The sequence below is a fragment of the Salmo trutta genome, chromosome 33 (genome assembly GCF_901001165.1).
Source record: "Salmo trutta chromosome 33, fSalTru1.1, whole genome shotgun sequence".
NCBI lineage: Eukaryota > Metazoa > Chordata > Actinopteri > Salmoniformes > Salmonidae > Salmo > Salmo trutta.
This window is the reverse complement of record NC_042989.1, coordinates 18,178,324-18,205,766: the sequence shown is the minus strand read 5'-3', so window position 1 is coordinate 18,205,766 and position 27,443 is coordinate 18,178,324. Positions and strand designations below refer to the sequence as shown.

At 39.5% G+C, this 27,443-nt stretch overlaps 4 protein-coding genes across 6 annotated transcripts; 2 read left to right on the top strand and 2 right to left on the bottom strand.

Moving 5' to 3' along the window:
• The first annotated feature begins 1,541 nt into the window (after nucleotides 1–1,541).
• LOC115172552 (charged multivesicular body protein 3) lies at nucleotides 1,542–4,507 on the top strand. The gene is made up of 6 exons (XM_029730101.1): nucleotides 1,542–1,737; nucleotides 2,380–2,440; nucleotides 2,632–2,811; nucleotides 3,060–3,181; nucleotides 3,506–3,617; nucleotides 3,757–4,507. The coding sequence occupies exons 1-6, from the start codon at nucleotides 1,687–1,689 to the stop codon at nucleotides 3,894–3,896; spliced, it is 666 nt and encodes a 221-aa protein (XP_029585961.1). The 5' UTR covers nucleotides 1,542–1,686; the 3' UTR covers nucleotides 3,897–4,507.
• Nucleotides 4,508–6,242: 1,735 nt separating this feature from the next.
• reep1 (receptor accessory protein 1) lies at nucleotides 6,243–14,501 on the top strand. Of its 3 annotated transcripts, XM_029730098.1 has the most exons (8): nucleotides 6,243–6,370; nucleotides 8,029–8,101; nucleotides 8,290–8,366; nucleotides 8,591–8,711; nucleotides 9,231–9,344; nucleotides 9,464–9,635; nucleotides 11,523–11,764; nucleotides 12,339–14,501. In XM_029730098.1, exons 1-8 carry the CDS (start codon nucleotides 6,339–6,341, stop codon nucleotides 12,411–12,413), a joined length of 906 nt encoding a protein of 301 aa, XP_029585958.1. In that variant the 5' UTR covers nucleotides 6,243–6,338; the 3' UTR covers nucleotides 12,414–14,501. The 3 variants fall into 3 exon arrangements, with proteins under 3 accessions (XP_029585958.1, XP_029585959.1, XP_029585960.1); XM_029730099.1 differs by lacking the exons at nucleotides 11,523–11,764; nucleotides 12,339–14,501 and adding an exon at nucleotides 10,326–10,885 and having other exon boundaries at nucleotides 6,244–6,370; XM_029730100.1 differs by lacking the exon at nucleotides 11,523–11,764 and having other exon boundaries at nucleotides 6,249–6,370; nucleotides 12,339–12,481.
• Nucleotides 14,502–14,992: 491 nt separating this feature from the next.
• Nucleotides 14,993–16,427, bottom strand: mrpl35 (mitochondrial ribosomal protein L35). Its single transcript, XM_029730102.1, has 4 exons — nucleotides 16,353–16,427; nucleotides 15,893–16,055; nucleotides 15,487–15,631; nucleotides 14,993–15,416 (listed from the first exon to the last, which is right to left on the bottom strand). Exons 1-4 carry the CDS (start codon nucleotides 16,381–16,383, stop codon nucleotides 15,228–15,230), a joined length of 528 nt encoding a protein of 175 aa, XP_029585962.1. The 5' UTR covers nucleotides 16,384–16,427; the 3' UTR covers nucleotides 14,993–15,227.
• Nucleotides 16,428–17,716: 1,289 nt separating this feature from the next.
• Nucleotides 17,717–26,471, bottom strand: LOC115172550 (multiple epidermal growth factor-like domains protein 9). Its single transcript, XM_029730096.1, has 9 exons — nucleotides 26,022–26,471; nucleotides 22,112–22,324; nucleotides 21,500–21,638; nucleotides 21,330–21,418; nucleotides 21,025–21,088; nucleotides 20,613–20,701; nucleotides 20,213–20,325; nucleotides 19,947–20,103; nucleotides 17,717–19,545 (listed from the first exon to the last, which is right to left on the bottom strand). The coding sequence occupies exons 1-9, from the start codon at nucleotides 26,068–26,070 to the stop codon at nucleotides 19,388–19,390; spliced, it is 1,071 nt and encodes a 356-aa protein (XP_029585956.1). The 5' UTR covers nucleotides 26,071–26,471; the 3' UTR covers nucleotides 17,717–19,387.
• Nucleotides 26,472–27,443: the final 972 nt, after the last annotated feature.

Genomic DNA, 27,443 nt, shown 5'->3' with positions numbered 1-27,443 from the left:
ATTAACAAGAAGTTAAGCTTTATTTTGATGTATAATACTTGTATTTTCATGAATGTTAAATATTTATATTTCTGTAATTTGAATTTCGTGCTCTGCAATTTCACTGGATGTTGGCCAGGTGGGATGCTACCATCCCACAATAATTTTTAAACACTTATTTTTCTTAAAACTGCATTGTTGGTTACGGTTACCTGTTGTATTCTGCTCATGTGACAAATAAAATTTCATTTGACACAGAATCGACTCAGGATATGACCCAGACGCAGGAGGCAGATGGTTCGGTTCTCAGAATATTTATTATAACAAAGGAGCAGGCAATAAGGCAGGTTGAGGGCAGGCAGAGGCTCGTAGTACAAGGCAGAGTCTAAAAGGTACAGAACGGCATGCTGAAAGGGCGGAACCGGGAAGACTCGAAAACAAGAACTTGTATCACACGGAAACCATGCTAGGACGATTTGACAAGACAGAAAACGCAGTATAAATGCACAGGGATAATTGGGAAAATAGGAGACACCTGGTGGGGGGTGGAGACAAGCACAAGACATGTGAAACAAATCAAATCGTATTAGTCACATGCGCCGAATACAACAGGTGTAGACCTTACAGTGAAATGCTTACTTACGAGCCTCTAACCAACAACGCAGTTAAAAAAAATACGGATAAGTAATAAAAGTAACAAGTAAAGATCAGGGTGTGGCAATTAGCGTAAATCTACTTGTCCTATCTCTGATTTAGTTATATGCTTTGGCCAGGGTCTATTGATTTAAGTAGACGTACGACCTTATCATTTTATCCATCATTTTGAAATATTGAATAAACTAGCGCAACATTAGTTTCATGCCCACAAGATGCATATACGTTTTGTCCGCATTTCCCCGTACTTGACGCATGTATGTATGTGCTTCGCTTTTCAACTTGCTAAAAACAAAAGCTAGTTGGAGTCTGTGTGTACTTTTGTTTGTACCTCGCAACCGTGAAACAATGCACAAGTAGAGCATATGGTACACATAACGCACCTTAGCCTAGCGCGGCATCGTGTGTCAGTAGGGCAGTGGTGTAAAGTACTTAAGTAAAAATACTTTAAAGTACTATTTAAGTAGTTTTTATATATATATATATATATATATCTCTTTACTATATATATTTTGGACTACTTTTACTTCACTACAATCCTTAAAATATTGTACATTTTACTACATTTTCCTTGACACCCAAAAGTACTTGTTACATTTTGAATGCTTATCAGGACAGGAAAATACTCAAATTCACGCACTTCAACCGAATATCCCTGGTTATCCCTACTGCCTCTGATCTGGCGGACTCACTATATGCCAAATGCAACTTGGTTTGCTTAATATAAGGAATCTGAAATGATTTATATTTTTACTTCTGATACTTAAGTATATTTTAACCCCAATACTTTTAGACTTTTACTCAAGTAGATTTTACTGATTGACTTTTACTTGAGTCATTTTCTATTAAGGTATCTTTACTTTTACTCAAGTATGACAGTTGTGTACTTTTTCCCACCACTTCAGTAGGGTGGCGCGTTGACGTATATTGGAACGCGGCCTGGGAGGCGAAGTGGCGTAGCTTGGAATCCGAAAGCGGTAGAAGGTGTATGCTAATGTTTCTGTTGTGTTCTGTATTACCAGCTTAGCTAGGTTAGCTAACGTAATCGTTGTAATGAAAATGGGACTGTTCGGGAAAACACAAGATAAACCACCAAAAGACTTGGTAAGTAAGTGAAGGCTTCTGGTGAGGGGCGACACGAGCTTGACAGCTAGCCAAACTACTAATTCAAAGCTAGATACAGTACCTAACAGCTAGGCTAGCTTGCTCTGTTTATTTATGGTACTGTAACAAGGGCGACGTTTATCCAATACCTCTCCTCACGATCTCCGTCGTATTTAAACTTGAATCGAATAACATAGTATTGTAATGTAGCTAGCTAACGTTTACTACGGCAGTTTACGAGTTAGCTAACGTAAGACAATTGTTGCTAACATTACCATTTCAGTTTGATTGTTAGCTACACAGTAGCTAACTAGTTTATGGCCTTCAATATAAATCGTGCTTGTTTGCTAGCTACTTGCATTGGAAGAATGTGTGGCCTATATTTACAAACGTTATTCCCCAAAATGTTATGGCTGCTGGCCTGTTGCTCATTTACACACTAGCAGCCAGCACCATCTTCGGATGTAAACAAACGGCCATCAATCTAACGTCACTTTACATGGTTCTGCCTCAAATTCACACGAAAGAAGAAAAAATTGTTTACACGTCATTTCCTTAAGCTTGACAGTGAATGACACATCTGATTGTAATATTTTACTAGTGGTTTGTTGAAGCTTAATTCATTTTTTTCTGTCATTTAAGGTAAATGAATGGTCACTCAAAATCAGGAAAGAGATGAGAGTGATTGACAGACAAATTCGAGGTGAGAAGTACTTTAAGGCTACCTTGTGTGAAGCCTAGTCCAATATTGGTTTAAGAATGTCAGAGAGCAAAAACAATACACTCTAACAATATAAACACCAAGGGAAGCTGCTGTCAGACTTCTGTCATGATGTTCTACATTAGTTTGTTATATTATATTAGCGATCTCTCATTGTTCCTCTCCTATCTTAGACATTCAGAGGGAGGAGGAGAAGGTAAAGAGATCCATCAAAGATGCTGCTAAAAAGGGACACCGGGACGTGTGTGTGGTTCTTGCAAAAGAGATGGTCCAGTCGAAGCGTGCAGTCAGCAAACTTTATGCCTCCAAAGCCCAAATGAACTCTGTACTCCTCAGCATGAAGAACCAGCTTTGTGAGTGTGAAGGAAACTACTGATGTAGCACCACCAGTTACAAAATGCCCAGGATAAGTTAATTTGATGACAAATGAATAGAAATGCTTTGTAACACTGGAAGCTAGTAGGGGTGCAGAGTTTTTTTACTGGTCAGGCCAAGTGGTCAAGTCATGGCCCTAATATGAATATGTACTGCACATGTAATATGCTACGTGTTACATTACGAAGGGGTGGTGTCTGGTGTGTGACTGCTGTTATTTTTCCAGCTGTATTGCGTGTAGCTGGCGCCCTTCAGAAGAGCACAGAGGTCATGAAAGCCATGCAGAGCTTAGTGAAGATCCCAGAGATCCAGGGCACCATGAGGGAGCTGTCCAAGGAGATGATGAAGGTCAGTCACATATCTGCTGACACACTGTGGCCGCTGTGTTACTGTTGGGTACACAAATCGATCACTGCTCATGTGCATTGCTCTATTACTGCTGTGTCGCATACCGGTGTGAAACCCTCTTTAGAGACTCAGGGAAGCCGTCCAGTTTTGAACCACTGCTTCGATCCGAAGTTCCAAACATAGAATTCATATAACCAACAATTCATATAACCAACAATTCATATAACCAACAATATTATGCACTATGTTCAAATTTATATTGAAGAATAAATGAGTAAATATTGAGTATTGATATAACCTTTTGGTTTTGTGTATGTCCCACAGGCTGGTATCATAGAGGAGATGCTGGAGGATACCTTTGAAAGCATGGAGGATGATGAGATGGAGGAGGCAGCAGAGGCAGAAGTTGATAAGATCCTCTTTGAGATCACAGCAGGTAAAGACAGTCCCTCTGGTAATGAAACTGGTCTCCAAAAATTTGTTTGGGGCTGTAAATGTTCACCTGTCTGGTGGGGGCTGATGGTAAAAAATGTAATGTTGTACATGCTGACCCCTGGTGGTTTGTTCCATATTAGGCGCCCTTGGCAAAGCGCCCAGCAAAGTCACAGATGCCCTACCTGAAATGGAGCCTCCTGCGGCAGCCGCAGCCTCAGAGGATGAGTCGGAGGAGGACATTGAGGAGATGCAGTCTAGACTGGCAGCCTTAAGGAGCTAAGATTGCGCTTTTGACCGCTTTTAGTCCCATTAAAGTCTTTTTGCCTGCTCAAGTATGAACAAAGACAATTTTGGTCGAGGGTTAATCTAGTCTCTTCTCAAATATATTGTCTCTTTCTTTCACATTATTGTTTTTGATTAGCTTTGGGCTGAGAACTTTTGAATGCTTAGGGCTAAATAACATATCAGATCTGTTCTTATGAAAGTTGGCTTTTATTATCTTGCATATAATCTGGGTAAACCCAGAAATCACCCAAAGTGTGGTGACTGTATACCAAACGTTGCGAAGATATATATTAATCCCAAGATAGGCATGAGCATTCTTATTTTCAGAGATCTATCTAAAGTGATGAGTGTGGTCTGATTATTTTGGGGAAGCTAAGGCTTCATCCTGCAATAGGGTGAATTAACCACCCACTGGGTGAAAACTGGTTGTAGAAACAACGTTGATTCGTCAAATCTATGAAATTCCGATGAACCAACATGGAATAGACGTCGAGTTGACGTCTGTGCCCAGTGGGCAGAGATTTACTCTGAGCCGGTCACTGACATATCTAATCCGTAATGGAAATGTCTTGCTCTACATTGCGACATTAAATGATATTAAATGAGTGACTCGCATTTTAATGTTCATGAAACTTTAATCCATCACTACTCAGATCTAGTTCTGAAATCTATCTAAATGTAAAACAATATCCACCGAGTATACCAAACATTAGGAACACCTTCCTAATAAGGAGTTACACCACCCTTTTGCCCTCAGAACAGCCTCAATTCGTCGGGGCATGGACTCTACAAGGTGTTGAAAACATTCCATGCTTCCCACAGTTCCCACAGTCAAGTTAGCTGGATGGCCTTTGGTTGGTGGACTGTTCTTGATTCACATGGGAAACTGTTGAGCATGAAAAACCTAGCAGCATTGCCATTCTTGACACAAACCGGTGCGCCTGGCACCTACTACCATACCCTGTTCAAAGGCACTTCAATATTTTGTCTTGCCCATTCACCCTCTTAATGGCACACATACACAATCCATGTCTCATTTGTCTTAAGGCTTAAAAATCCTTCTTTAACCTGTCTCCTCCCCTTCATCTACATTGGTTGAAGTGGATTTAACAAGTGACATCAGTAAGGGATCATAGCGTTCACCTAGATTCACCTGGTCAGTCTGTCATGGAAGAGCAGGTGTTCTTAATGTTTTGTACAATCAATGTATTTCATTTACTTTCGGCATTTGAAACACTGGAACTAAAAAGCAAACTTATCTTTAAAGTTTACCTGTACAGTGCATATATCTATATTATTTTCTTTATATAATGTTGTTTGGAGGGGTAAAAAAGGAATGCAAATTCGAACTGATTTTGGATGTTGAAATCGTGCTTCTTTAACTGTGTATTGTTGGCCTCAGAGTCATTAAATTTGGTGTGATTCAGTAAAAAATCTGGTTAGTCTCGTTTCAGGCCCTGTGTGTTATGGGTTGTTTTTCTTCTGTGAATAATTTTTTTTATGTGGCCAGGAAATTCTGGAAATAAACATGAACGATTTTACAGTTGCCTGGCCTCTCCATACTTGAATGTTACCTGAAAGTTAAGGAAAATGGAAAGGTAGGATGAAAGGAAAAAGTGGACAAATGTGTGTTTCCTTCAGTTGGTAGGCCACTTTACTTTTGTTGCTCTTTCCCATAAAATAAAGCAACATCTGTGAAAACACATTCAGGAGAGAGAGAGTCAGAGTGAAACAGTGCGTCTTTCGTCTGGGTTGCTTTTCCCTTGGCTTCAAAGGGATTAGCTTTATAACCAAATGTAACCAAACCCTATCTCGGTCCTCTGTTGATGTAGGTTACCAGTCAAAAAAGCACTGTAGCTGTCTCATGTTTTGGGGAAAACTCCCCAAAATGATTTACAAGCCTCAACTAATGGCAGTGGATTATATTGAATTACTATTGTTTCTGAAACTGAGCACTTACAGGTGTATTGCAATCATAGTATACTATTGAGATGTTTAATCCAGACTGCCTGGTCCATGCTATCAGGGATCCTTGGGATGTTTCAACTCTGAAATTACCTGATTGAAGTTGAAATTTAAAATGTTGAGGTTAGGGTTTAGGGTAACCCAACGATTCTGAATAGCATTTACCCTGCCTGGTCTGCTCACCTTTTTTTTTTTTTCTTCCAGATCCAGGCCCTCTATTTCCCAGAAATCTTCCTAGTTAGTGTTCAATTAAAAAAATATGTATTTACATTCATTCAAACAACATCAGGTAGTTAGGCCAATATTTTTTTAAATAGACAAAAAATATTCTGTATCACGTTCATGTCTGCGTGCAGCGCAACGTTTGACGCGGTGGTTGGTCCTCGCTGACGCTGCTGTCAAATGGCTACTGCCAACGCTCAAGAAGAAACTCCTCCCTGTTGACAGCACGTTCTGTCCCCTGCTCAGCGCAATGGTTTCTTGGATAATCTCTAGACTTGTGGTGTAAGTAATTGTTTTTATCACATTTTTCTTTCATAAAAATCCCACCTCGAGATAATGCCGTTTGCTGTAAATATGCGTTTTTTCCGTGACACCAGATGCATGACAGCAGTGGCCGCTTTATAGCCTATTTAGGCTCCGTCTTATTTCTGAGCAGAGACGGTGACTCCGGGGTTTGAGGCGAGACAGAATATTATGCTCTGTTTATGACTTATTCCTTATTTAAATAAGGTATTTTTTGCCATTTCGGCCCACATTATTTGATTTTAATAGTCATATCACATTTAAAGGGTCGGTGAATATTTTATTTAACCTATTATGTATTTACATGCGTTTTAATTTAATTCCAGACAAAGAATTACGTGATTGCCCAAATTAAATATGTATATTTATATTTATATATGTCTGCTAATGCAGAGCTATGCATGTTGAAAATGATCAAGCAACAATAATGCTGTAATCGAAAAGGGATTTCATACAGTACATTCAAATATAACTATATAATAAATATAATAAAATGCTTTTATAAAGCACAGAGCAGTGGTAAGCAGAGCTACCTTATAATACTTGATGTCCTTTATTTGGAAAACAAAGGGATGGTCACCCCTCTCAGGTTACAATAAAAGTGTTTATATATTTCTAAGACTTTATTGCCGCAAATGTTCTGAGTCATCCGAATATTTAAGCACGTTAATGTATGGAAGCAGAATTATAGGCTCCACTGGTCATTTCTATTGTGTTGCAATATGGCGAAATGATTAAACGTGTTCACAACATATAGACTTGGAGTTAGCCAAATCTCAAAATAGCACATCAATTAAATTTAGGTTACAATATCATATTACATTGCTGTTTCAGACGTGAGGCTCCAAGTGTCTTCTGTCTGACTTGGCATTCAAAGCTCTACATAGACTATCCAACACATCTGATTTGTTGTTCTGAGGTCTTAAGCAGAAACACTGAATGCATTTTGTTTTGAGTGACCTTGTGTGTTTAACAACTGTATGGTTATACAGGACAAGCCAGTGTAGGCCTATGTAGGTCAGTAATTTGAGCAGGTCACACTCACAACTGTTGCCATACTGTTGCTTCAAGCCAAGGGGTCCCCCTGTCTGAAAGTTATAGTCATGTGGCTCGTTTAGTAAATTCGTATTTTAAATGTGCACCTTTTCCTGCTTACTCATTAGTTTTAATTGTTGTTGAAAATATGAGTGTCTTCATGTCAATTACACATTCAACAATATGAGCGGAATTGGAAAATAGTTGCGCACGTAAAACTCGGACTTGTCTAGCGGGGGTCTCTTTGATGGCAATAGGACTTTGGCGCAAAGGAAGTGCGCATGGGACTGTTCTCAGATTCTCCTAATGTCTTGGAATATGAGCCACTCCCTGTTGATGTATTATTTGTTAATATAAACATTATGCATTCAATCAAATTTAAAACAGTTTTAACACAGTAAATTCGTCACAAACCCAATACCCATTACTGCGGAGTCAGGGGACATATAGCTTATATATCAAAGTTATACAAATAGAGACTTGTTTGTTTTTTGGACAGTTTTAACCAGTGAGTTTTATTTGCTTTTAGCCCCATAAATGTGTGTGGATGTGCTGGACAAGCACTTATTGCATAAGCTAATTACATGTTTTCTGTTTTCCAGGCTTGTATTTGGCACATTATATCCCGCATACTCCTCATACAAAGCTGTCAAGTCAAAGGATGTGAAGGAATATGTGAGTATTAGCAACATTATGAAAAAAAGTGACAATGAAACCATAGTCTGGGCTTATTATGGGCCAGTTTCACAGACCCAGACAAATCGTGGACTGAATTACATGAACCAGGATTTCTAAGAATTGAGTTTAATATTCCTGAACTATTATGTATCAGACTAACTGTGATAGTTATTTTGCTTTTAAAGGTGAAATGGATGATGTACTGGATCATATTTGCACTATTCACCACCATGGAAACCATCACAGATATATTTATCTGTTGGTAAGTTAATGCTGTATTATAAAATACCTGTTTTGTTTATGTATAGTATTATTTCACTTGTTTTCATATAATTAGTTATGAAGTCCAAAATATTGTTCTGCAATAGTACTGAGTCACATAACATTGGCCTACATAGGATAGTCATAAGACTGATGATGGCATTGTAATGGAGAGTAGATTTTATGAATGCTCTGATCGCTGTATTATTCTTCCCTTCACTGTAGGGTTCCTTTCTATTATGAGCTGAAGATTGCCTTTGTGGTATGGTTACTGTCTCCCTACACAAAGGGGTCCAGTGTTCTATACAGGAAGTTTGTTCACCCAACACTATCTTCAAAAGAGAAGGTGAGACCAGTGCATTAGTACTTTTTTCTTTGTCCTCTTGAAATGTTATATAAGGTGTCTTCTATATTAAATATGTTTTAAATGCTCTGCTAATCATTTTAATGACAGACTTTGCTGTGATCAATTTTCCAAAGGAGAGGTTGGATTGTCCTAGCTGGTCATGTTTTGGGTGGAGGGGCATAAGGAAACGGCATGGTTTTTCCTTCTGTTCCTTTCCCTTTTACTTCATTTTGAGGTCAGGAAACACATCAGAGTTGAGAGGGGACCAACACAGGGACCCAGTGTCAGATGAAAATGAACAATAGTACTGATTATAAAAGACAATCAACATGTCCACTCTTTATGTGTGAATAAACGTGTGTTGCTAAAGAGCAATCTCAAGACAGATAGCGACCATGTTCATTACAAATAGTCACAACATGTATTGTTTACATACAGTACATCAAATCTGTGAGCGTGTTTTTCACATGGCCTGCCAATAAAAACACAATTAATATGTGTGTTTTTCTCTCTGTCCAGGATATTGATGACTATCTCTGCCAAGCAAAGGACAAAAGCTACGACACTCTGGTGACTTTTGGGAGGAAAGGTTTGAATGTAGCAGCCACAGCTGCAGTCCTGGCTGCGACAAAGGTAATGCTGACTATTTTCATTTCTGATGTGTCCTGGGGGAATGGTGGGGGGAAGTGATGTTTTTCTGTGTACATATATGTATAATTCATAGTGTTCATGTATTTTGTCTCCCACCCCAGAGCCAAGGAGTACTGTCAGATAGACTACGAAGTTTCAGCATGCATGACTTGTCCGCCTACCAGTCCGACCCAACTGAGATGGACTCTGGATCTGTCCCCACTCAGTCTGCAGCTGGACAACAGAGGGCCAGGACCATGATGCGCAGCAAGTCAGAGAGTGGCTACACCAAGGGTGAGACTATACTGCCACATACACTTACATCACTAACCAGGATACAGACAGAATGAATGACACAACCAGGTTCGGGATGAGATTATCCTATTGCACATCATTTTTCCATAAGACAATTTGATCACCTCTTAGATAAATACCAGGTAATAGCTAAGTAGCAATATGGTAACACTGACAAGGGTATATACTGTACAATAGGCAATTTGTGTACACCTCTAGCATGTCTACTAGTACGGACTAATAGAGTAAATATTTACTAGTACACATGCTAGAGGTGTACACATTGCCAATCGTATCTAATTTGCCTTTAATTTGAAGCAGTGAGCTATACTAAGCAGTAAGGTATTTAAGTTACTAACTAGGGAGTTAAACTATACTCATTGTTTCCATATTATGGTATATTTGGCAAATAATGGTTTTACCACAGCACTAGTGAAAACAATGAGTACAGTTTAACTCCCAAGTTAGTAACTTAAATACCTTACTGCTTAGTATAGCTCATTGCTTCAAATGAATGGCATTATAAATGTTGACACTGCTGAAAACAGGTCTGTTTCCTCTGCTTAAACAAACATGATCATATGGCCTCTTTCCTGTTTAAGCCTGAAGATAATAGTTCTGTTCCCTGACTTTCCTTAGTCCCCCTAACCCCACATATCTATTCCTGTTTGTGATGCTCTCTGACTGCAGGTCAGTCTCCACATGGCTGCCAGGCAGGCTCTGGACCAGTGGTATTCAAACCTTTACCAGAATTCCTGGGGACCCCATCCCAAATCTGACCACACAACATTAAAATCAGTCCATTTACATTTTCACATCAACAAATAACCTTCAATTCATTACATTTTCTCTCTTATCAAAATTAAAATAACCAATAAATACATTTACTCACTGAAATTGTATTTTTCAAATGATTTTTCTCAACAACAACAAAATTATATTGTCCCATGAAAAAACAAATCTGTATTCTTTTTTTTTTGTAACCCCACTGCAATTCCCCCGACTTTGAATATCAATGTCTAGACCCACCTAAGAATGCTTCATGTTTAGCTTTTATCATTGAATGACCAGAGCCTGCTTTCCGGTGGCCATACTAGTTCAGTGTTCCATGTCTCATTATACAGTATGTGTTGTACAGTCACAAAGTTTCTTTGAGATTCACTTTGTTTAGATTGATTAGTCTATTTTCCAAGAGGTTAATAAATAGCCACAAGGTGAAAAAGAATGCTTTTGCACCATGGCTCTGTTAACATTTTCTGTTGTGGAGGACTGTAACTATTCCTGTAAGTGGCTGTACTGTGTGGATCATTAACACATTTTCAAATTAAGTTTGAAAAACGTGTTTTGTTAACTTACCACACACTTATTGTACAATAATTACAAGGTGATTATCTGTGTTTTCAGAACAGCATGATATTAGCTGATAGGTCACCCAGCATCCTTCATATTGAAAGAGCTGGGTTATGAAAGGCTATTTTGGCCTTTTGCTTTCCATTTCCATGGCATATTGAATGATGAGATGGAAATCCAGTGTACTCAACATGATTCTGCAGAGACTAAATGAAGGGCCCTGAAGAGGAGTCCTCGTCCTTATAGCATTGTTATGCTTGTTTGCCCTGTGAGAGAGGGAATCCCATATCTTTCAGCGTTATTCTAGTCCTTATTCCACTGCCTGCACACATGGTCCTTTTGATGTCTGCTCCCGTGCTTTGTGTAGAGAACAACAACAACCCTACTCTGCCCCTTAGAACCTGAACTCATAACAACCTCTCTGTAGTGAAGCTACAGCACTTCAGTAATTATAGCACAACATTTCACTGCTGCTTTCAGCGTACATTTGGATGTGTGTTTGTTCATTTCTCACCACCGTTGCTTCTCACGGTGCAGGGCAGGATTTGGACATGACTGAGTATGAGGTGTTGAGATTCGACCAGTGTGACACCAAGGAGCTGCTGTCCCACGCTATTACGCCCCCCAAACCCACACTCCCTCCTTCACCCTCCCTGACCCCCCAGCCCTCTCCACCTCCATCCCTTGCACCCCCAGCACCAGAGCAGACTGAGGACATGGGGGGGGAAACATCAACAAGCACCCCACAGCTCAGGCTGATTAAAAGGAAGGCGCCTGAGGTACTCCTGTAAACTGGCTGGCCTACTGGCATGTGGTTCTAACTTCCCCTGAACTGGACTGTGGTGACTAACACACTGGGTCCTCGTGGCACGGTACCATTGCAAAAATTAGGATGGAAGATAATTTTCTGGCTGAAACTAGTTGTACCGTTATGATACAAATTAGTTTCTAATATGCATTTGTATTTTTAGTGGACTGATAAGTGTATGAATTGATGTTGTTTTGCAGTATTGTTTCACTGCTGATATGACTTTGCTGTTGAATGCAATGGAAGTATTAATTTGATTGCATGTATTGATTTCCCAATTTCCCTAGAAAACAAGCTGGAACAGGCCTCTGAAAAGAACATTCCAGGATTGCTTTCTTTACCATGTGTCAACTCATATTTTCATAATGTACTGAGTGTTTATCTTGTGCCCAAACTGACAGTATAGATATACAGAGCATGCATATCAGATAGACAAGACAAACATTGTCAGACCACAAATCAGGAATAATGTGGCATTTATTGGTTTCAGAACCATTATGGTTAATCAGTGCCCCATCTCTCTTTTTTTCCATCTGTCTTTCTAGCCTCCTCCTAGCGACATAAGACCTCTCACAAGATCCAGGATTGCCCAGCTGTCTTCAAACAGAGAAGCCATGTGATTTTGTGTGAACGCTCCCAAGACCGCTTTAGCTGCCTTAGCTGCAAGGAGAAGAGGGTAAATAAGGAAATGTGGCTAAAAGCTAAACGCATAAAGCAGCCTTGTTTTAGAATAAGGAAACCAAAGTGACTTGTGACCCTCTATCTTAATATATATGACCTCTGGCACATACTGTACTGTAAAGGAGACAGATGGTGGGTGACATCAAGGTAGCACTCAAGAGTGGGCTCCATACCTTACAGACATTTGGATTGATTTGTCGGTCATTTAATACGTTTTTGTATGTATGTAAAGTGTGTGTATTTATCATTAATTGTTTTTTTTTTATATACTATGTTTAGAGACAAATGCATGTATGTGTCTCTGGTCATTAGTGTCATAAAACAGAATGTATTGTTACTTCCATCTTTTTGTGGCTACTTGGTCACTGTTTGAGGTAGCATCAGTCATCAGGAGTGTAGCAGGATGAAATAATCCGTAATGAAGGATATGGTTCTCCACTCACTCTCTTGGGTTTGTAGGGAGAGCTTTAACCTGGCAAATACAATCTGTACTGACAATTTAACAGGACACACAATATTGAAATGAATTGTCCTGTCAGGTTGGTATAACTCCTCAAAGGTGGTATTTATTTATGAGATAAAATAGCAGTGGTAGGAATTCAAAAATGCTGATTATTATTAATCAACTGCAAGTAAGGGCTCTATTCAGTCTGTATCGCTGAAGCATTACAGATTGCGCGATATAAATGTGAAGGTAATATCTGATTGAGCCGACATGCAGCGTTTACCGTGAATGCAGTCTTCGCTAACGTGGGAACATTGCCTTTAAATTTAAATCACGCTGTAACGCTGAACTTCCACGATACGGATTGAATAGAGCTCTTTACCTTTGCTTATAAAGCCTTAAATCATTCAAATAAAACATTGAGTACCTGGTACTACAGAAACAGTAATATCAGTACTTGTATTTCTTGCAATGAGCACTAAAACATCATGAAAAACATACCTATGACTGTCATTGACTATTGGCACTATGCACTATGTTCAGATTTACTGCAACTGTTCCAGTACCATGAAATGGCAAAAAAACAGTCAACATCAGAAATGTAAAAACGTTTTTTTCCTTTTTAGTTCACTGATCACCATGTTATTTATCATTACCAAAATTATTATTATATGGGATTAGTTAGTATTCAAATAAAGAAATTGCTCTATGGGGTAGAAATGTTGACAATCAACTTTTCAATCTCATTATAACTTATCTGGCATTCATGTCTGTCATTCAATTGTTCTGTAAAAGTTTGTGTTATTCATGTCTTATAGGCATCACTATACATTTGAGTATTTTCCGGTTTAGCACACAAAACATACTTTGAAGTGTATAGCTATTGTATAACAAAAGATAGCCAGTGGCGAGGGAGAAATACTCTGGTCCTTCTCAGAGTCTAAAAACACTGTGCAATACTCTGCTTTCACTGAGCAATTGTCAACTCACGCTTCTTACTCAAAACTCTACATTTCTCAATGTAGCCACAATTGTCGACCTGTCTTTTCCCAGCCGTTATGAAGAGATTCATTTCAAAAATTCTTCTCTAAGACCTGTCTGTTGCCTATATCTATGAGGGCATAGCAATTACACTGTAGTTGGGCAGGTTTCTAACCTTTTTTGTAAATTACATGAATATCGAGTGTTTTTGCCAATGGTAGTAACAAAGGTGAGTGACATACTGTCTTTAAATGAACGTTTCTGCACTGTAGGTATGTGAATTCACTTAGATTGAACCCTCTTGGCTATTACACAATGCATCACTGAATCTGTGAATTATACTTGGGGTTTGGGCAGAATTAATTTTAGTTCACTGTTCTCAATAAATAAATTAAGGCTTCTCAGGTATGTGTGTTCAGTTTACATCAAATTCAATCACTTTCTGGTAAAAAAAGATTTTGGTATACACTTGTTTGCACATGGAATTATCAGAAAGAGTTTCCTTTTAATGGGCAGTGTTTCATGTGGCATTAATTTTTTTATCCTTGTTGCGACTTTAGTAGTTTCAGTGTTGTGTTGGAATGTGATTGCTTTTTCAACTTAAAAATGTATAAAAATAAAGTTAATCATGTTTTTGTTGCCATCTAGCAGCACACAGATCAATAAACGAAAGTCATCATATGAAAATTATTTACTATGGAGCATTGGGTGGATTAGTTTAGTTTTTATTTGCTTCATTGATTGCCTTGCTGATTTTACACTGATTCTGAAGTGCTGAATATTTTTTCCAATATTCTTTTGAAGCACTTTGTGGCAAGGTCAGGAAAGTTACTCTCATTGACAAAATACATGTTTCCACAACCTTGAGTCAAATAAATTGCATGAGGAACATGTCTGACTGATGGCCTCAGAGTAAAAAGTACCTTCTGGCAGGCCAGAATCTCTCATGATGCTCAAACCTTATTGTGAATTTCAGAAAAAATGATGAGACAGGAATGATGAGCTAAAATGACACGTGCTTTCTCTGTATCAGCAGTGTTTCTGTTGGTGAATTGTTAACAGCCAATAAATATGAGACAATGTGACACCATGGCTTATGTATTTTGTATTATATTTAAATGTAATACATTTCAATACGTTTTTGCATTAATTTATTCAACAACTTCAACAAGTGATATTTCACATTTATTTATCAATTGCCCAAATCTGCATTTCACTCTACATTGACCAAAATGATGCTGTGAACAATGTTCTCGTGTACAGTGAAATTTGATTAATCAATTGCAAATGTACATACATCTCAGAGTGGGAAGGCCAATTCAAGCCATTAGACTTTTAGGTTGACACGTTCATGATATTTCTTGTAGGGATCATTGACATACCAGTTCCTCCTCTTCCAGAATTTTGTGGTCATTTTGTCCAAGAGCTTATTCTGTGTTTTGTTACAAAACACATGCTCCCTTAAACGCTTCTTTCTGGCAGGCAACTTCTTCCATAGTTTTTTCTTGTATCCAGCCTATTGAGAATCAGCAGTAAGTGTCAATTTAAAGACAGAGGAGAAACAGAATGAGAGACTTGTACATTACCTTGCGTCTAATCCACAGGCCACAGTGCAGACGCATGAACCGCTGCACCACTGACTTCACAGATTTCCTCTTCCCTTTTTTCACACTGATGTATGTGAGGTTTCTGCTTGGTTGCTGGACCAGGTTGGGAATGAGAGGTGCAACCCTGCAAGAACCAAGCCCCACCCAAATTAGTAATACAGTTGTTTTTTTAATGTTTCATGTCATTCAAACAAACAAAGCTTGGGGATATAACTCTCATCTTATTCATTTAATTGATTGATGCATCTTTCAAAAACAATTGAAACAAAAGCTGTCTAGCTAGCTAAATTAATAGTAAAAAAAAAGCTAATCGCACTTGATGAATTGAATCATCACCATATGACTTTTCTGAATGTGATGAGCAGTATGTATGCCTAGGCCTCACCGTTGCAGGATGCTCTGCTTGGGTGTCTGGAAGCCTTTGGCGGACAGAGAAGCCCATGCAGGAGTAGTGACCAGAGACCTCTGGACAGTTTGACGATTGATTATGGTGGAGAACCGACATATCTGCTGCCCCCTGGCAAACAGAGTCAACGGCCTCATCAAGCCTGTCCATGCAAAAACAAATACATTTCTAAAATTAGGTAAGATATATGTTGTTCACAGCTGATAACGGTACATTCACTATCACCACACTAGCTACATAGCTAGTTACACGGCTAGCATCATGAGTATGTGCTGGCATTGGATAACCTTAGCCTGCTCTGCGCTAATAATAACCACGAATGTCGACTCGTTAGGCAAGAAACTGGCTAGCTATATAATCTATAGAAGTTATAGAATCTACACAAAATCTTGAAATCATCACAGGTAAAAGCTCAATAATGTAGCAACACATTACATACCAGGGACGTTCCTGGCTATGATGGCTGCCATGTTTCCTATAATGTCGCTGTGAAGCAGGCAATAATAACTAAGTACTTCCGGGTCACGGGTTTTTGGAATCCTTCAGAATAAAAGTTCCAACCTATATACTTCGTACATTTATTTGTATTTGTATTTATTAGGGATGCCCACAAGGCAGCAGCTAGTCTTCCAGGGGTCCAAACACATTAAGGCACGTACATCACACATTAAACAAAATATAAAACAGTACATCATATAACATTATTACACCACTACATATCTACAATACAAAATGTATAATACAACCATACAACATTACAATGTACGTGTGTAGAGTACGTGTGCTAGCGTGTGTGTGCGTATGCGTGTGTCTGTACCTGTGTGTGTGTGTGTCTCTTCACAGTCCCCGCTGTTCTATAAGGTGTAATTTATCAGGTTTTTTCAATCTGATTCTACTGCTTGCATCAGTTATCTGATGTGGAATAGAGTTCCATGTAGTCATGGCTCTATGTAGTACTGTGCGCCTCCCATGGTCCGTTCTGGACTTTGGGACTGTGAAGAGACCTCTGGTGGCATGTCTTGTGGGGTATGCATGGATGTCTGAGCTGTGTGCTAGTAGTTTAAACAGACAGCTCAGTGCATTCAGCTTGTCAACACTTATAAAAACAAGTAGTGATGAAGTCAATCTCTCCTCCACTTTGAGCCATGAGAGATTGACATGCATATTATTAATGTTAGCACTCCGTGTACATTTATTTAAGGGCCAGCCGTGCTGCCCTGTTCTGAGCCAATTGTAATTTTCCTAAGTCCCTCTTTGTGGCACCTGACCACACAACTGAACAGTAGTCCAGGTGCGACAAAACAAACGTATTCCTTGCCACCCATTCTGAAACTAACCGCAACTCAACTGTTAAGTGTTGCAGTGATTTCACACGCTGTAGCAGCTGATGTGTATAGTGTTGAGTTATCCCAATACATTGACACACTCGGTTTACTCAAAGCCAGTGGCATGTCATTAGTAAAGATTGAAAAGGGGGGCCTAGACAGCTGCCCTGGGGAATTCCTGATTCTACCTGGATTATGTTGAAGAGGCTTCCATTAAAGAACACCCTCTGTGTTCTGTTAGATAGGTAACTCTTTATCCACAATATAGCAGGGGGTGTAAAGCCATAATAACACATACGTTTTTCCAGCAGCAGGCTATGATGTATAAAGTCTAACAAAACAGCCCCCACAATCGTTATATCATACATTTCTCTCAGCCAATCATGAATAATTAGGGTGAAAATGATGGAAAATGCGCACAATTATTGATATATTTTATACTAGTTATAAAATAATAATGTAAAGTATTTCTATGAGATAGGTGATTTATTTGTTTATTTAAAAACAATTCAAAGTACAATTCAAAGCACTTCTACTTAACAAATCCACAGAGTTTACACCCAGAGGACCCAGTCTGGTTTTATGAAGGGCAGACATGTAATAATATCCGACTAGTATTGGACTTGATAGACTACAGTGAGCACATTATTAGAAGATAGCTTTATTTTATTTGTAGACTTTTACAAGGCTTTTGATACATTTGAACACAATTTTTGGGTTTTGGTAAATATTTTCAAAGTGTAATTAAGACACTTTATAATAATAGTAACAGCTCTGTTCAATTATCCCATGGAACCTCACAGAGAATAAATATTAGACGCATAATTAAACAAGGATGCCCAATTTCTCCTTTCTTATTGGTCACACAAGTAATGGCACTTCATATCAATAAGGATGGCTTCAGGGCTATTCAGATACAAGATAAAGAGATCAAATTTCACAATTGGCTGATGACACCATTTTTTTTTAAAGATCATTGAAGTCAGGAAAGCTATTGAGTGTCTTAATGCCATCTCACATGTATCTCACATGGTTTATCTCTGAATATTAGGAAATGTGAATTATTTGAGTTTAAAAGATGTGACTTAAACTCAGTATGGAATATCCCTGTAAAAGATGTTATCACATATCTTGGTATTAAAGTTAGCAACGATCAGAAAGAAAGGGCCAATTAAAATTTCTGTCCTGGTTATTAACTTGTTTTTGTTGTTTTTGTCGCACTGCTTTGCTTTATCTTGGCCAGGTCACAGTTGTAAATGAGAACTTGTTCTCAACTGGCCTACCTGGTCAAATAAAGGTGAAATACAAATAATAATAATAAAAAACGTTAATGCCCCATATGATGGATGATGCTGATACATCTGATTCATAACCTCCGAGTTTGAACAGATACATTTGGTTAATAAACTTGCATTCTGGAAATAACTTCGGTCTGTATCCTGTTTTATCTGCTAGTAATTATATCGTAACAGAATTTCACTTGAGAGTAGTGCATGGCTATGCTTTATTCCAGTCCGTGGTTTTCTTTAAAACATACAAATATCAGTTTCTTTTAAATAGCATAGGTCAAAAACATTTATATTGATGAACATAGATGTGATGCCTTTCAAACAGAAAATATAACACATAGTACCTCAGATCAGCAAAATTATTCATATGTATAACCAGCAAATAGATTATTTCTGTGACAGAGGGGAACATTTACTTAAAACAATCTTCAAAGCATAAGTTAAACACCCATCGATGTACCATGACTGAATGCATTTACAAACATCAATAACACCCAGTGTGTGCCTCTAAACCATTTACCTAATCCATCTAAAAGGAATGCAAAGGAAAATTCTATTGATTACATTTTTCCTTATTTTGAACAAATGTAACTGGGTCCACCATCACTAAAGCACAGAATACAGATGAAAAACACTTCTGCTTGTTAAAAATACATCTAGAAGATATAAATCACAGGAAAGCTGGTGAGTTATCAAAAGTACTCAAATGGACATTCGGTAAACCATGGCTAGGATTTGGTGTCTGCTTTCTCTTATGGTCCATTAGTCAACTGAGGCACATAGACTTCACTTGATTCTGCTCTAAAAGCCAGACATTTCACCCCAATAATAGGAAGTATCAGATGAGGCTGGGGACATGTTCACCAACCAGCATATACTGGCTCGGCATCATATGGGATCCCGTAGTATTCACCTTGCGGCCTCTCTTTGGTTAACAGAAATTGTCGCGCGAGGGAAAGCTCTCCATCTGTGTCTCGCATTCGACGCAACACCAGTAGGATGACAAAGAGTAGGGCCACTGGACCAGAGAAAAGAGAGAAACAACACATAAATACTGTATGCAAAAATACTAAAAGGTCACTTACTACCACTCGATTACTTCAGCATGATTTATATATTTCACCTAGTTTTTTTCTACAGGATGTGGCCTCGAGATCAAATGACCTATAAGCATAATTAAATAATATTTGGATATTTGTGGTGCCGAGAAAGTGCATAAAAGTAGTGTAACTGGAAGAAATAAACAAGGTTCATGTCAATGAACAACTTTTCTTGACTAAAGGGTCACTAAAACCCCAAGTAAATATGGGAATTTCATTATGACAGCTTGACAAGGGTTTTCAACATCTAACTGGTAGCCTAAAGTTCAAACCACTTTCCTCCCACTACACCAAAATGTTAACGTGTCTTCAGACATACCCCCTCCTCCAATGACAAGTAGAGCAATGGTGATAGGGGCCAGCTCGCAGTCCTCCCCTGCCTTGCGGAAGAAGGTCTCCATGCAGTAACCTGGAGCAGTGCTGCCCTCAGGACAGAAGGCAACGCCAGGGCACAGGATGGGGTTCACGTCTGGACTCTGTGGGACAGGTGAAGTGAGCCCTGGTCATTAAAGTTGGTTATGAAATCCCTTGGGGATAGTTTCAGTATTAGAGGTGTTTACAGGGAATAAGAGCTGTGGTACTGACTGGGCAGTAGTGGTTTTCGGGGCAGAGGTTACAGGTCTCCTGGCCCCAGTGGATCTGGAAAAAGCCGCTGCTGCAGATTTGACACATACTCTGACGGGGAGCCTTGTGCAGGCCTGTCCAAAACCAATCATCCATTTAAAACTGTCTGAGTCTGCTATTACGGTGTACTACCTTCACAAATTAGAACAACATGCATGCCTTCATTTAGTGTGTTTATAGATGCAATCCATTTAGTGCCAGATAACCCTTCTGTAAATAGAGCTACTTCAGTCATCGACTATACAGTCATAGTTGAATATTTACTTTATATTAGATTGAATGGAACATTCTCAGCCACAATTTTGATATTTTAACACACCGAATAGCACAGTTGATATTTTTGGCTGGCACTGGCAGTTACCTGGACGACAAGGTGTGCACTCCTTGGCAGCAGCCTGCAGGGACTCTGTACCAGCAGGACAGATCTGACACAGAGCACAACTGGAGGAGCTGTGGGAGGGACGGCCACAAGGTTGCAATGAATAGGGAATAACTTATTTATATATACTGTTTTATACTGCTAGCTATCACCACCCTGTGTCTGATCACTGAACTGTTACAATAATAATATATTCAATGCCCACTAATAAACCTATGAGTCTGTCAGTCTGTGTGTCTGTAGGTGTTTTGGGAAGTAAGATCGGTAGCATGAGAGATCTGCAGACAAGCAACAGTTTGTGTGGATTATCAAGAGTTCATGCAGATCCCGCTGCAGTGCATAGCACATTAGTTCAGGAACCACAGAGCTAAGGTGACCATGAAGGGCAACTTACTTGCAGAATGTTCCTCGTTGACATGGACTGCACAATGTGGCATTTTGTTGAGATGTATAGAAACCTGAAAATAACACATTCCATTTTTTTTTTAAACACAGGAAATGAAATATTTCTAAAGTCTTGGATTGTTTAAATGTGCAACAAATAACTGAAGCCCAGCTCTTATACAGTAGAGCTGATTGTTTTCATCAGTTGTTACATATTTTTTATTCACTCCTTTAACTTTCTCTCTGCCTATGTACAAGTAAGTAATTATTGCAATGCTTATACAACCAAAACAGAACAAATATTGATATAAATACCTGGAGAACAACTTTGGCAGGAGTTGGAGCCTGTGTTGTTGCTGTAGGAGCCTGCGGGGCAGGACTGACACACAGGGCTGCCGGTGAAACTGCAAGAGAAGAGGATCAATGCAACAGTGGTCTACAGAATATTTGTAAATCGGCTATGCCCTCAGTCGACAGAGACTTACTTGGTGTAAAAGCCCTGGCTGCAGGGCAGACATCGCTGTTGTCCAGCCAGACTCTGAAAGAACCCTTTGGAACATGGGAGGCAAGCCCCAGTGAACAGACACAACCCAGGCTCGCGGCAGCAGGAACACAGGAGGGTGTCTGGGGGATTGATCAGATGTCTGTTATTGAACAGGCTGTGCTGTTTACAAGATTTACCATCTTAATTTTACAGTTTAGCCAAGTTATCTTTCACGTACTCTGTAGAGGCCACAGGCCAGACAAATGGCAGTAGTCAAATAATACAGCAAAGCTGTCAACTTAGCATACCATAAGACCAAACATCCTTGGAGTTAAAAATAGATGGGTAAAAACTACATTACAGTGCTGCATCAATTGGCTGTGGTGTGTTTCTACCTAATTTATAGGTTGTGGTGATAAATAGAACTGAGTCTACACAAGAACATTATTGACATTTTGTAGCTAACAAAAAGAGCACTTTTCGAAGCAGTGAGCTAACATTTTGTTCTCTACTACAGCACAACACAATAGAAAGCTTTTGAGGAGGTTTATTTCCTTCTCAGTCTCCCTCTCTCTGCCAGGCCTGGGTAAGCAGGCCCATAGTTCAGACTCACCGTTGTCGGAGTAGGACCCTGGGACACAGGCCTCACAGAGGGCAGAGCAGTCTGGGGACGTGGTGCTGAGGATCATATGGGGGGTTGCTGTCACTTTCTCACTGACTGTAGGGGTCTCACTGAATGTGGTTGTTTCTGTCACATTCTCAATGAATGTGGTGTTCATCACAGAAAGAGCGAGCATCGGAGCCGTCGTCTGGCTCACCACCACACCTGTTATAACAAGACAGACTTTCAGAGATATAGTTCTAGAAACAGGAGAAAGTTAAACATTCCCAGCCTCTCTCTAAGTAGCAATGTGGTAGATAGGCAAATGCTACAGTGGAAGTTTTATTTATTTCACCTTTATTTAACCAGGTAGGCCAGTTGAGAACAAGTTCTCATTTACAACTGCCATCTGGCCAAGATAAAGCAAAGCAGTGCAACAGAAAAACAACACAGAGTTACACATGGGATAAACAAACGTACAGTCAATAACACAATAGAACAATCTATATACAGTTTATGCAAATGGAGTAAGGAGGTAAGGCAATAAATAGGTCAAGAGTAGTGAAGTAATTACAATTCAGCAAATTAACACTGGAGTGATAGATGTGCAGATGATGATGTGCAAGTACAAATACTGGTGTGCAAAAGAGAAAAAAGTAAATAAAAACAATATGGGGATGAGGTAGGTAGTTGGATGGGCTATTTATAGATGGGCTGTGAACAGCTGCAGCAATCGGTAAGCTGCTTAGATAGCTGATGCTTAAAGTTAGTGAGGGAGATAAGTCTCCAACTTCAGCGATTTTTGCAATTCGTTCCAGTTATGGGCAGCAGAGAACTGGAAGGAAAGGCGGCCAAAGGAGGTGTTGGCTTTGGAGAAAACCAGTGAGATATACCTTCTGGAGGCCGTGCTATGGGTGGGTGTTGTTATGGTGACCAGTGAGCTGACATAAGGCGGAGCTTTACCTAGCAAAGACTTATAGATGACCTAGAGCCAGTCGGTCTGGCAACGAATATGTAGCGAGGGCCAGCCGATGAGAGCATTCAGGTTGCAGTGGTGGGTGGTATATGGGGCTTTGGTGACAAAATGGATGGCACTGTGATAGGCTGCATCCAGTTTGCTGGGTAGAGTGTTGGAGGCTATTTTGTAAATGACATCAGCAAAGTCGAGGATCGGTAGGATAGTCAGTTTTATGAGGGTATGTTTGGCAGTGTGAGTGAAGGAGGCTTTGTTGCGAAATAGGAAGCCGATTCTAGATTTAATTTTGGATTGGAGATACTTAATGTGAGTCTGGAAGGCGAGTTTACAGTCTAACCAGACACCAAGGTATTTGTCCACATATTCTAAGTCAGAACCGTCCAGAGTAGTGATGCTAGTCGGGCAGGCGATCGGTTGAAGAGCATGCATTTAGTTTTACTAGCGTTTAAGAGCAGTTGGAGGCCACGGAAGGAGTGTTGTATGGCATTGAAGCTCATTTGGAGGTTTGTTAACACAGTGTCCAAAGAAGGGCCAGATGTATAATTGTGTCGTCTGCGTAGAGGTGGATCAAGGAATCACCCACAGCAAGAGCGACATCATTGATATATACAGAGAAAAGAGTCGGCCCGAGAATTGAACCCTGTGGTACCCCCATAGAGACTGCCAGAGGTCCGGACAACAGGCCCTCCGATTTGACACACAGAACTCTATCTGAGAAGTAGTTGGGGAACTGGGCGAGGCAGTCATTTGAGAATCCAAGGCTGTTGAGTCTGCCGATAAGAATACGGTGATTGACAGAGTCGAAAGCCTTGGCCAGGTCGATGAAGACGGCTGTACAGTACTGTCTTTTATCGATGGCGGTTATGATATCGTTTAGTACCTTGAGCGTGGCTGAGGTGCACCCATGACCAGCTCGGAAACCAGATTGCACAGCGGAGAAGATACGGTGGGATTCGAAATGGTCAGTGATTTGTTTGTTAACTTGGCTTTCGAAAGACTTTAGATAGGCAGGGCAGGATGGATATAGGTCTGTAACAGTTTGGGTCTAGTGTGTCACCCCCTTTGAAGAGGGGGATGACCGCGGCAGCTTTCCAATCTTTGGGAATCTCAGACGATACGAGAGGTTGAACAGACTAGTAATAGGGGTTGCAACAATGGCCGCAGATAATTTTAGAAAGAGAGGGTCCAGATTGTCTAGCCCAGCTTATTTGTAGGGTCCAGGTTTTGCAGCTCTTTCAGAACATCTGCTATCTGGATTTGGGTGAAGGAGAAGCTGGGGAGGCTTGGGCAAGTAGCTGCGGGGGGTGCAGAGCTGTTGGCCAGGGTTGGGGTAGCCAGGAGGAAAGCATGACCTGCCGTAGAGAAATGCTTATTGAAATTCTCGATTATCGTGGATTTATCGGTGGTGACAGTGTTTCCTAGTCTCAGTGCAGTGGGCAGCTGGGAGGAGGTGCTCTTATTCTCCATGGACTTTACAGTGTCCCAGAACCTTTTGGAGTTAGAGCTACAGGATGCAAATTTCTGTTTGAAAAAGCAAGTCTATGCTTTCCTAACTGACTGTGTGTGTATAGGTTCCTGACTTCCCTGAAATAGAGCACATGACATGGGAAGCTAGATATTCAGAAACCATATAGGCTAATGGGTCAATACACTGATTAGTATGGTTCAGAAGACCAAAAGTTTGTCGGAGATTGGTATTTGATGGCTTAACCCATTGCAGACGTCATGTGACACCTAACCTTCCCTCATTACAATCAGATTATCTTTCAGTAGACATCCACAGATTCAACCCTTGGTGTTTGAGGAAAATCCATCAGTAATAGGCCTTTGTGGCACATTCTCCAAAGAGGAGTATGAATTAAAAGCCTTGTTCCTGATCAAAGAATGTCAAAAAGTTCCAGCATAAAATATTTTAGATGTCTACTTGCTCATTCCTCTGATGTCGCCATTCTGAATCACACCCACCTGATCTATTTCACAATGAGGTAGCCAACGTTTCACAAAAAGTATTTCAAAGCAAGTCTTCTTTAGGATATGTAGCCATTTGTGGAGTGTGTAATGTGCCATTATTAAACACCTTGAACACAAGATATCATGGTGTCTGACCTACAGTGAGTTGGGGAAACAGAAGAGAGCAGCAACACACAGAGACCTTATTGTGGCAGTAATCACATTAGCAGTGAGCTGAGCTGCTTTACTGAGAGAAAGACACCCTCTTCAAGAAATGCAATTATTCAAAAACAGGTGATGAGATTTCACCTGGTTTATACTCCAAAATGCTCAGAGTTGGCCAGGGTCCTCTGTTTATACTGTACAGTATATTATATTGAGTTTAGATTCCCAGAGCATGGGGAACTGCTTTGGTAATGTGTGTTAATTGTACACTAGAATGATCTGCAGGGCTTGATGAATAGGTCCTAAAGGCCAACAAATGTCACCTCACAATAACAGTTGAATGTTGATTAACATGAACTTTTATAGCTGCACTTAAGCAACATTGTTGCAAAGCAGTGTGTAATGTTAATGTTGCATTCAGTCATTTAAGAACGTTTAGAATCAGAGAATAAACCAAGGTATACCACGGTTTGTAAAACTTTTTAAATCAAATCCGAATTGTGAATGATAAATTGAATGGCGTGCCTAAGAAAAAGTCTAGCCAAAGTTCACAAACAGAAAAAGATCTACACAGTTGCACTAGTGGGTGAGTACCTCAAACAATCCCATGTAGAATTGTCTTCAGTCACAGATTTCTAAAAAGCAGTCAGTGCTGTATGCCATGGGTGTATTCATTACGCCAATTCTGTTGCAAAACGTTTCTTAAACAGAAGCAAACGGGGAGGGACCTACCTGAGTCTGTCCAATAGAAACTCACGTTTCGTAACTGTTTGTACTAATGATTACGCCCCAGTTGACTAGCCAAGACAACAAACAAACCACCAACCTTACCTAGCAGACAAGCGGCAGCTATCGCAGTCAAAACTCCCCAACATTCCATACTCCAGATATTATCGTCAAAGTCACAAAAAAGTTTTATAGAATTTCATCCCTGACAGTTGTCTTTCTTTTAGTGAAGTCCACCGTGAGTTGCTTGTTTCTGGGAGTTTGTCGGGCTCATCAATGTCATATGACAAAATACAGATCATGTGACTTTACTTCGAAGTTTTTGCAGATACCTGTATATATTGACGAGATGCCCATGTCTCCGCCCTAACAATGGGAGTCGTCCCAAAGACGAGAAGGCAGGCGACAAATTTAGGTCCAAAATAAATCCATTGAAACGCTTTGGGTTTATTTTCAACAGATTTAGCTAAATTTGGGGAGAGTGAAATCTCTCGCTTTGCCTCTTCCTCTCTGGTTTCGATAACGTCAAAGCTTAGCCACAGAATAAAATCATGCAGACAATCTGGTGTTAAATTAATGAATTAAATCAATAAATTATTATATATAATTTATTTTCTAGCGGCCAAAGCTTATTATAGTGAAACTGTACTTCCTGAATTCGACTTGTCCCCACCCCATTCTCTTTTCAATGTGTGTATCAATTTCTCATGGGTCACATGAAAGTGATGTAGTCTATGCTCTAAAACCAGACATACCACACATTTAAATTTACAAAACCATTTAAAATAAACAGTTCTATGACAATGTTGTACACCACCAACAATATACTTCCATAATGTACAACAGGGTTGGGTAGAATACTTTCTAAATGTAATCCGTTACTAGTTACCTGTCCAAAATTGTGATCAGTAACATAACTTTTGGATTACCCAAACTCAGTAACGTAATCTTATTACATTCAGTTACATTTTGATTACTTTCCCCTTAAGGGGTGTTAGAAGAAGACAAACATGTATGTTACCAATTTAAAGACATCTGTTGCAGGATAAATCAATGTTAAAGTTTACATAGCTGGCCATAATATGGATGTTCAATTTTACTTTATGGGTTGGTTACTTCTTCTAACCCCTCGCTTTCTACTACATATAATAATACAATTAAATTATATCTTTACATTAATATATATAATTTCTAAGTCCAATGGATGTAGCAACTACAGATTGCCCCTTTAAGTCTATCAAAAGTGTGTGAGTTTGAGCATGTCTCCATTCGAGTTTTATTCCATAGACTGGAATCCGCATTATGCAGCTGTTGCAAGAGCGTATTTTTCACTGGCTGTCCACTGGTTTCAAAAATGATCGATAGGCAGCTTAAACTTCTTGAATTCAACCACATTCCCATTTGTGCAAATTTAAGATATAAAGGGAAATACCATTAAATAATAAATAAACAAACAAAGAACATGTAACCAAACCTTTAAAGCAAGTCTCCTGCAAAAAGTTCCAAAAATTGGAATACCGTATAAGA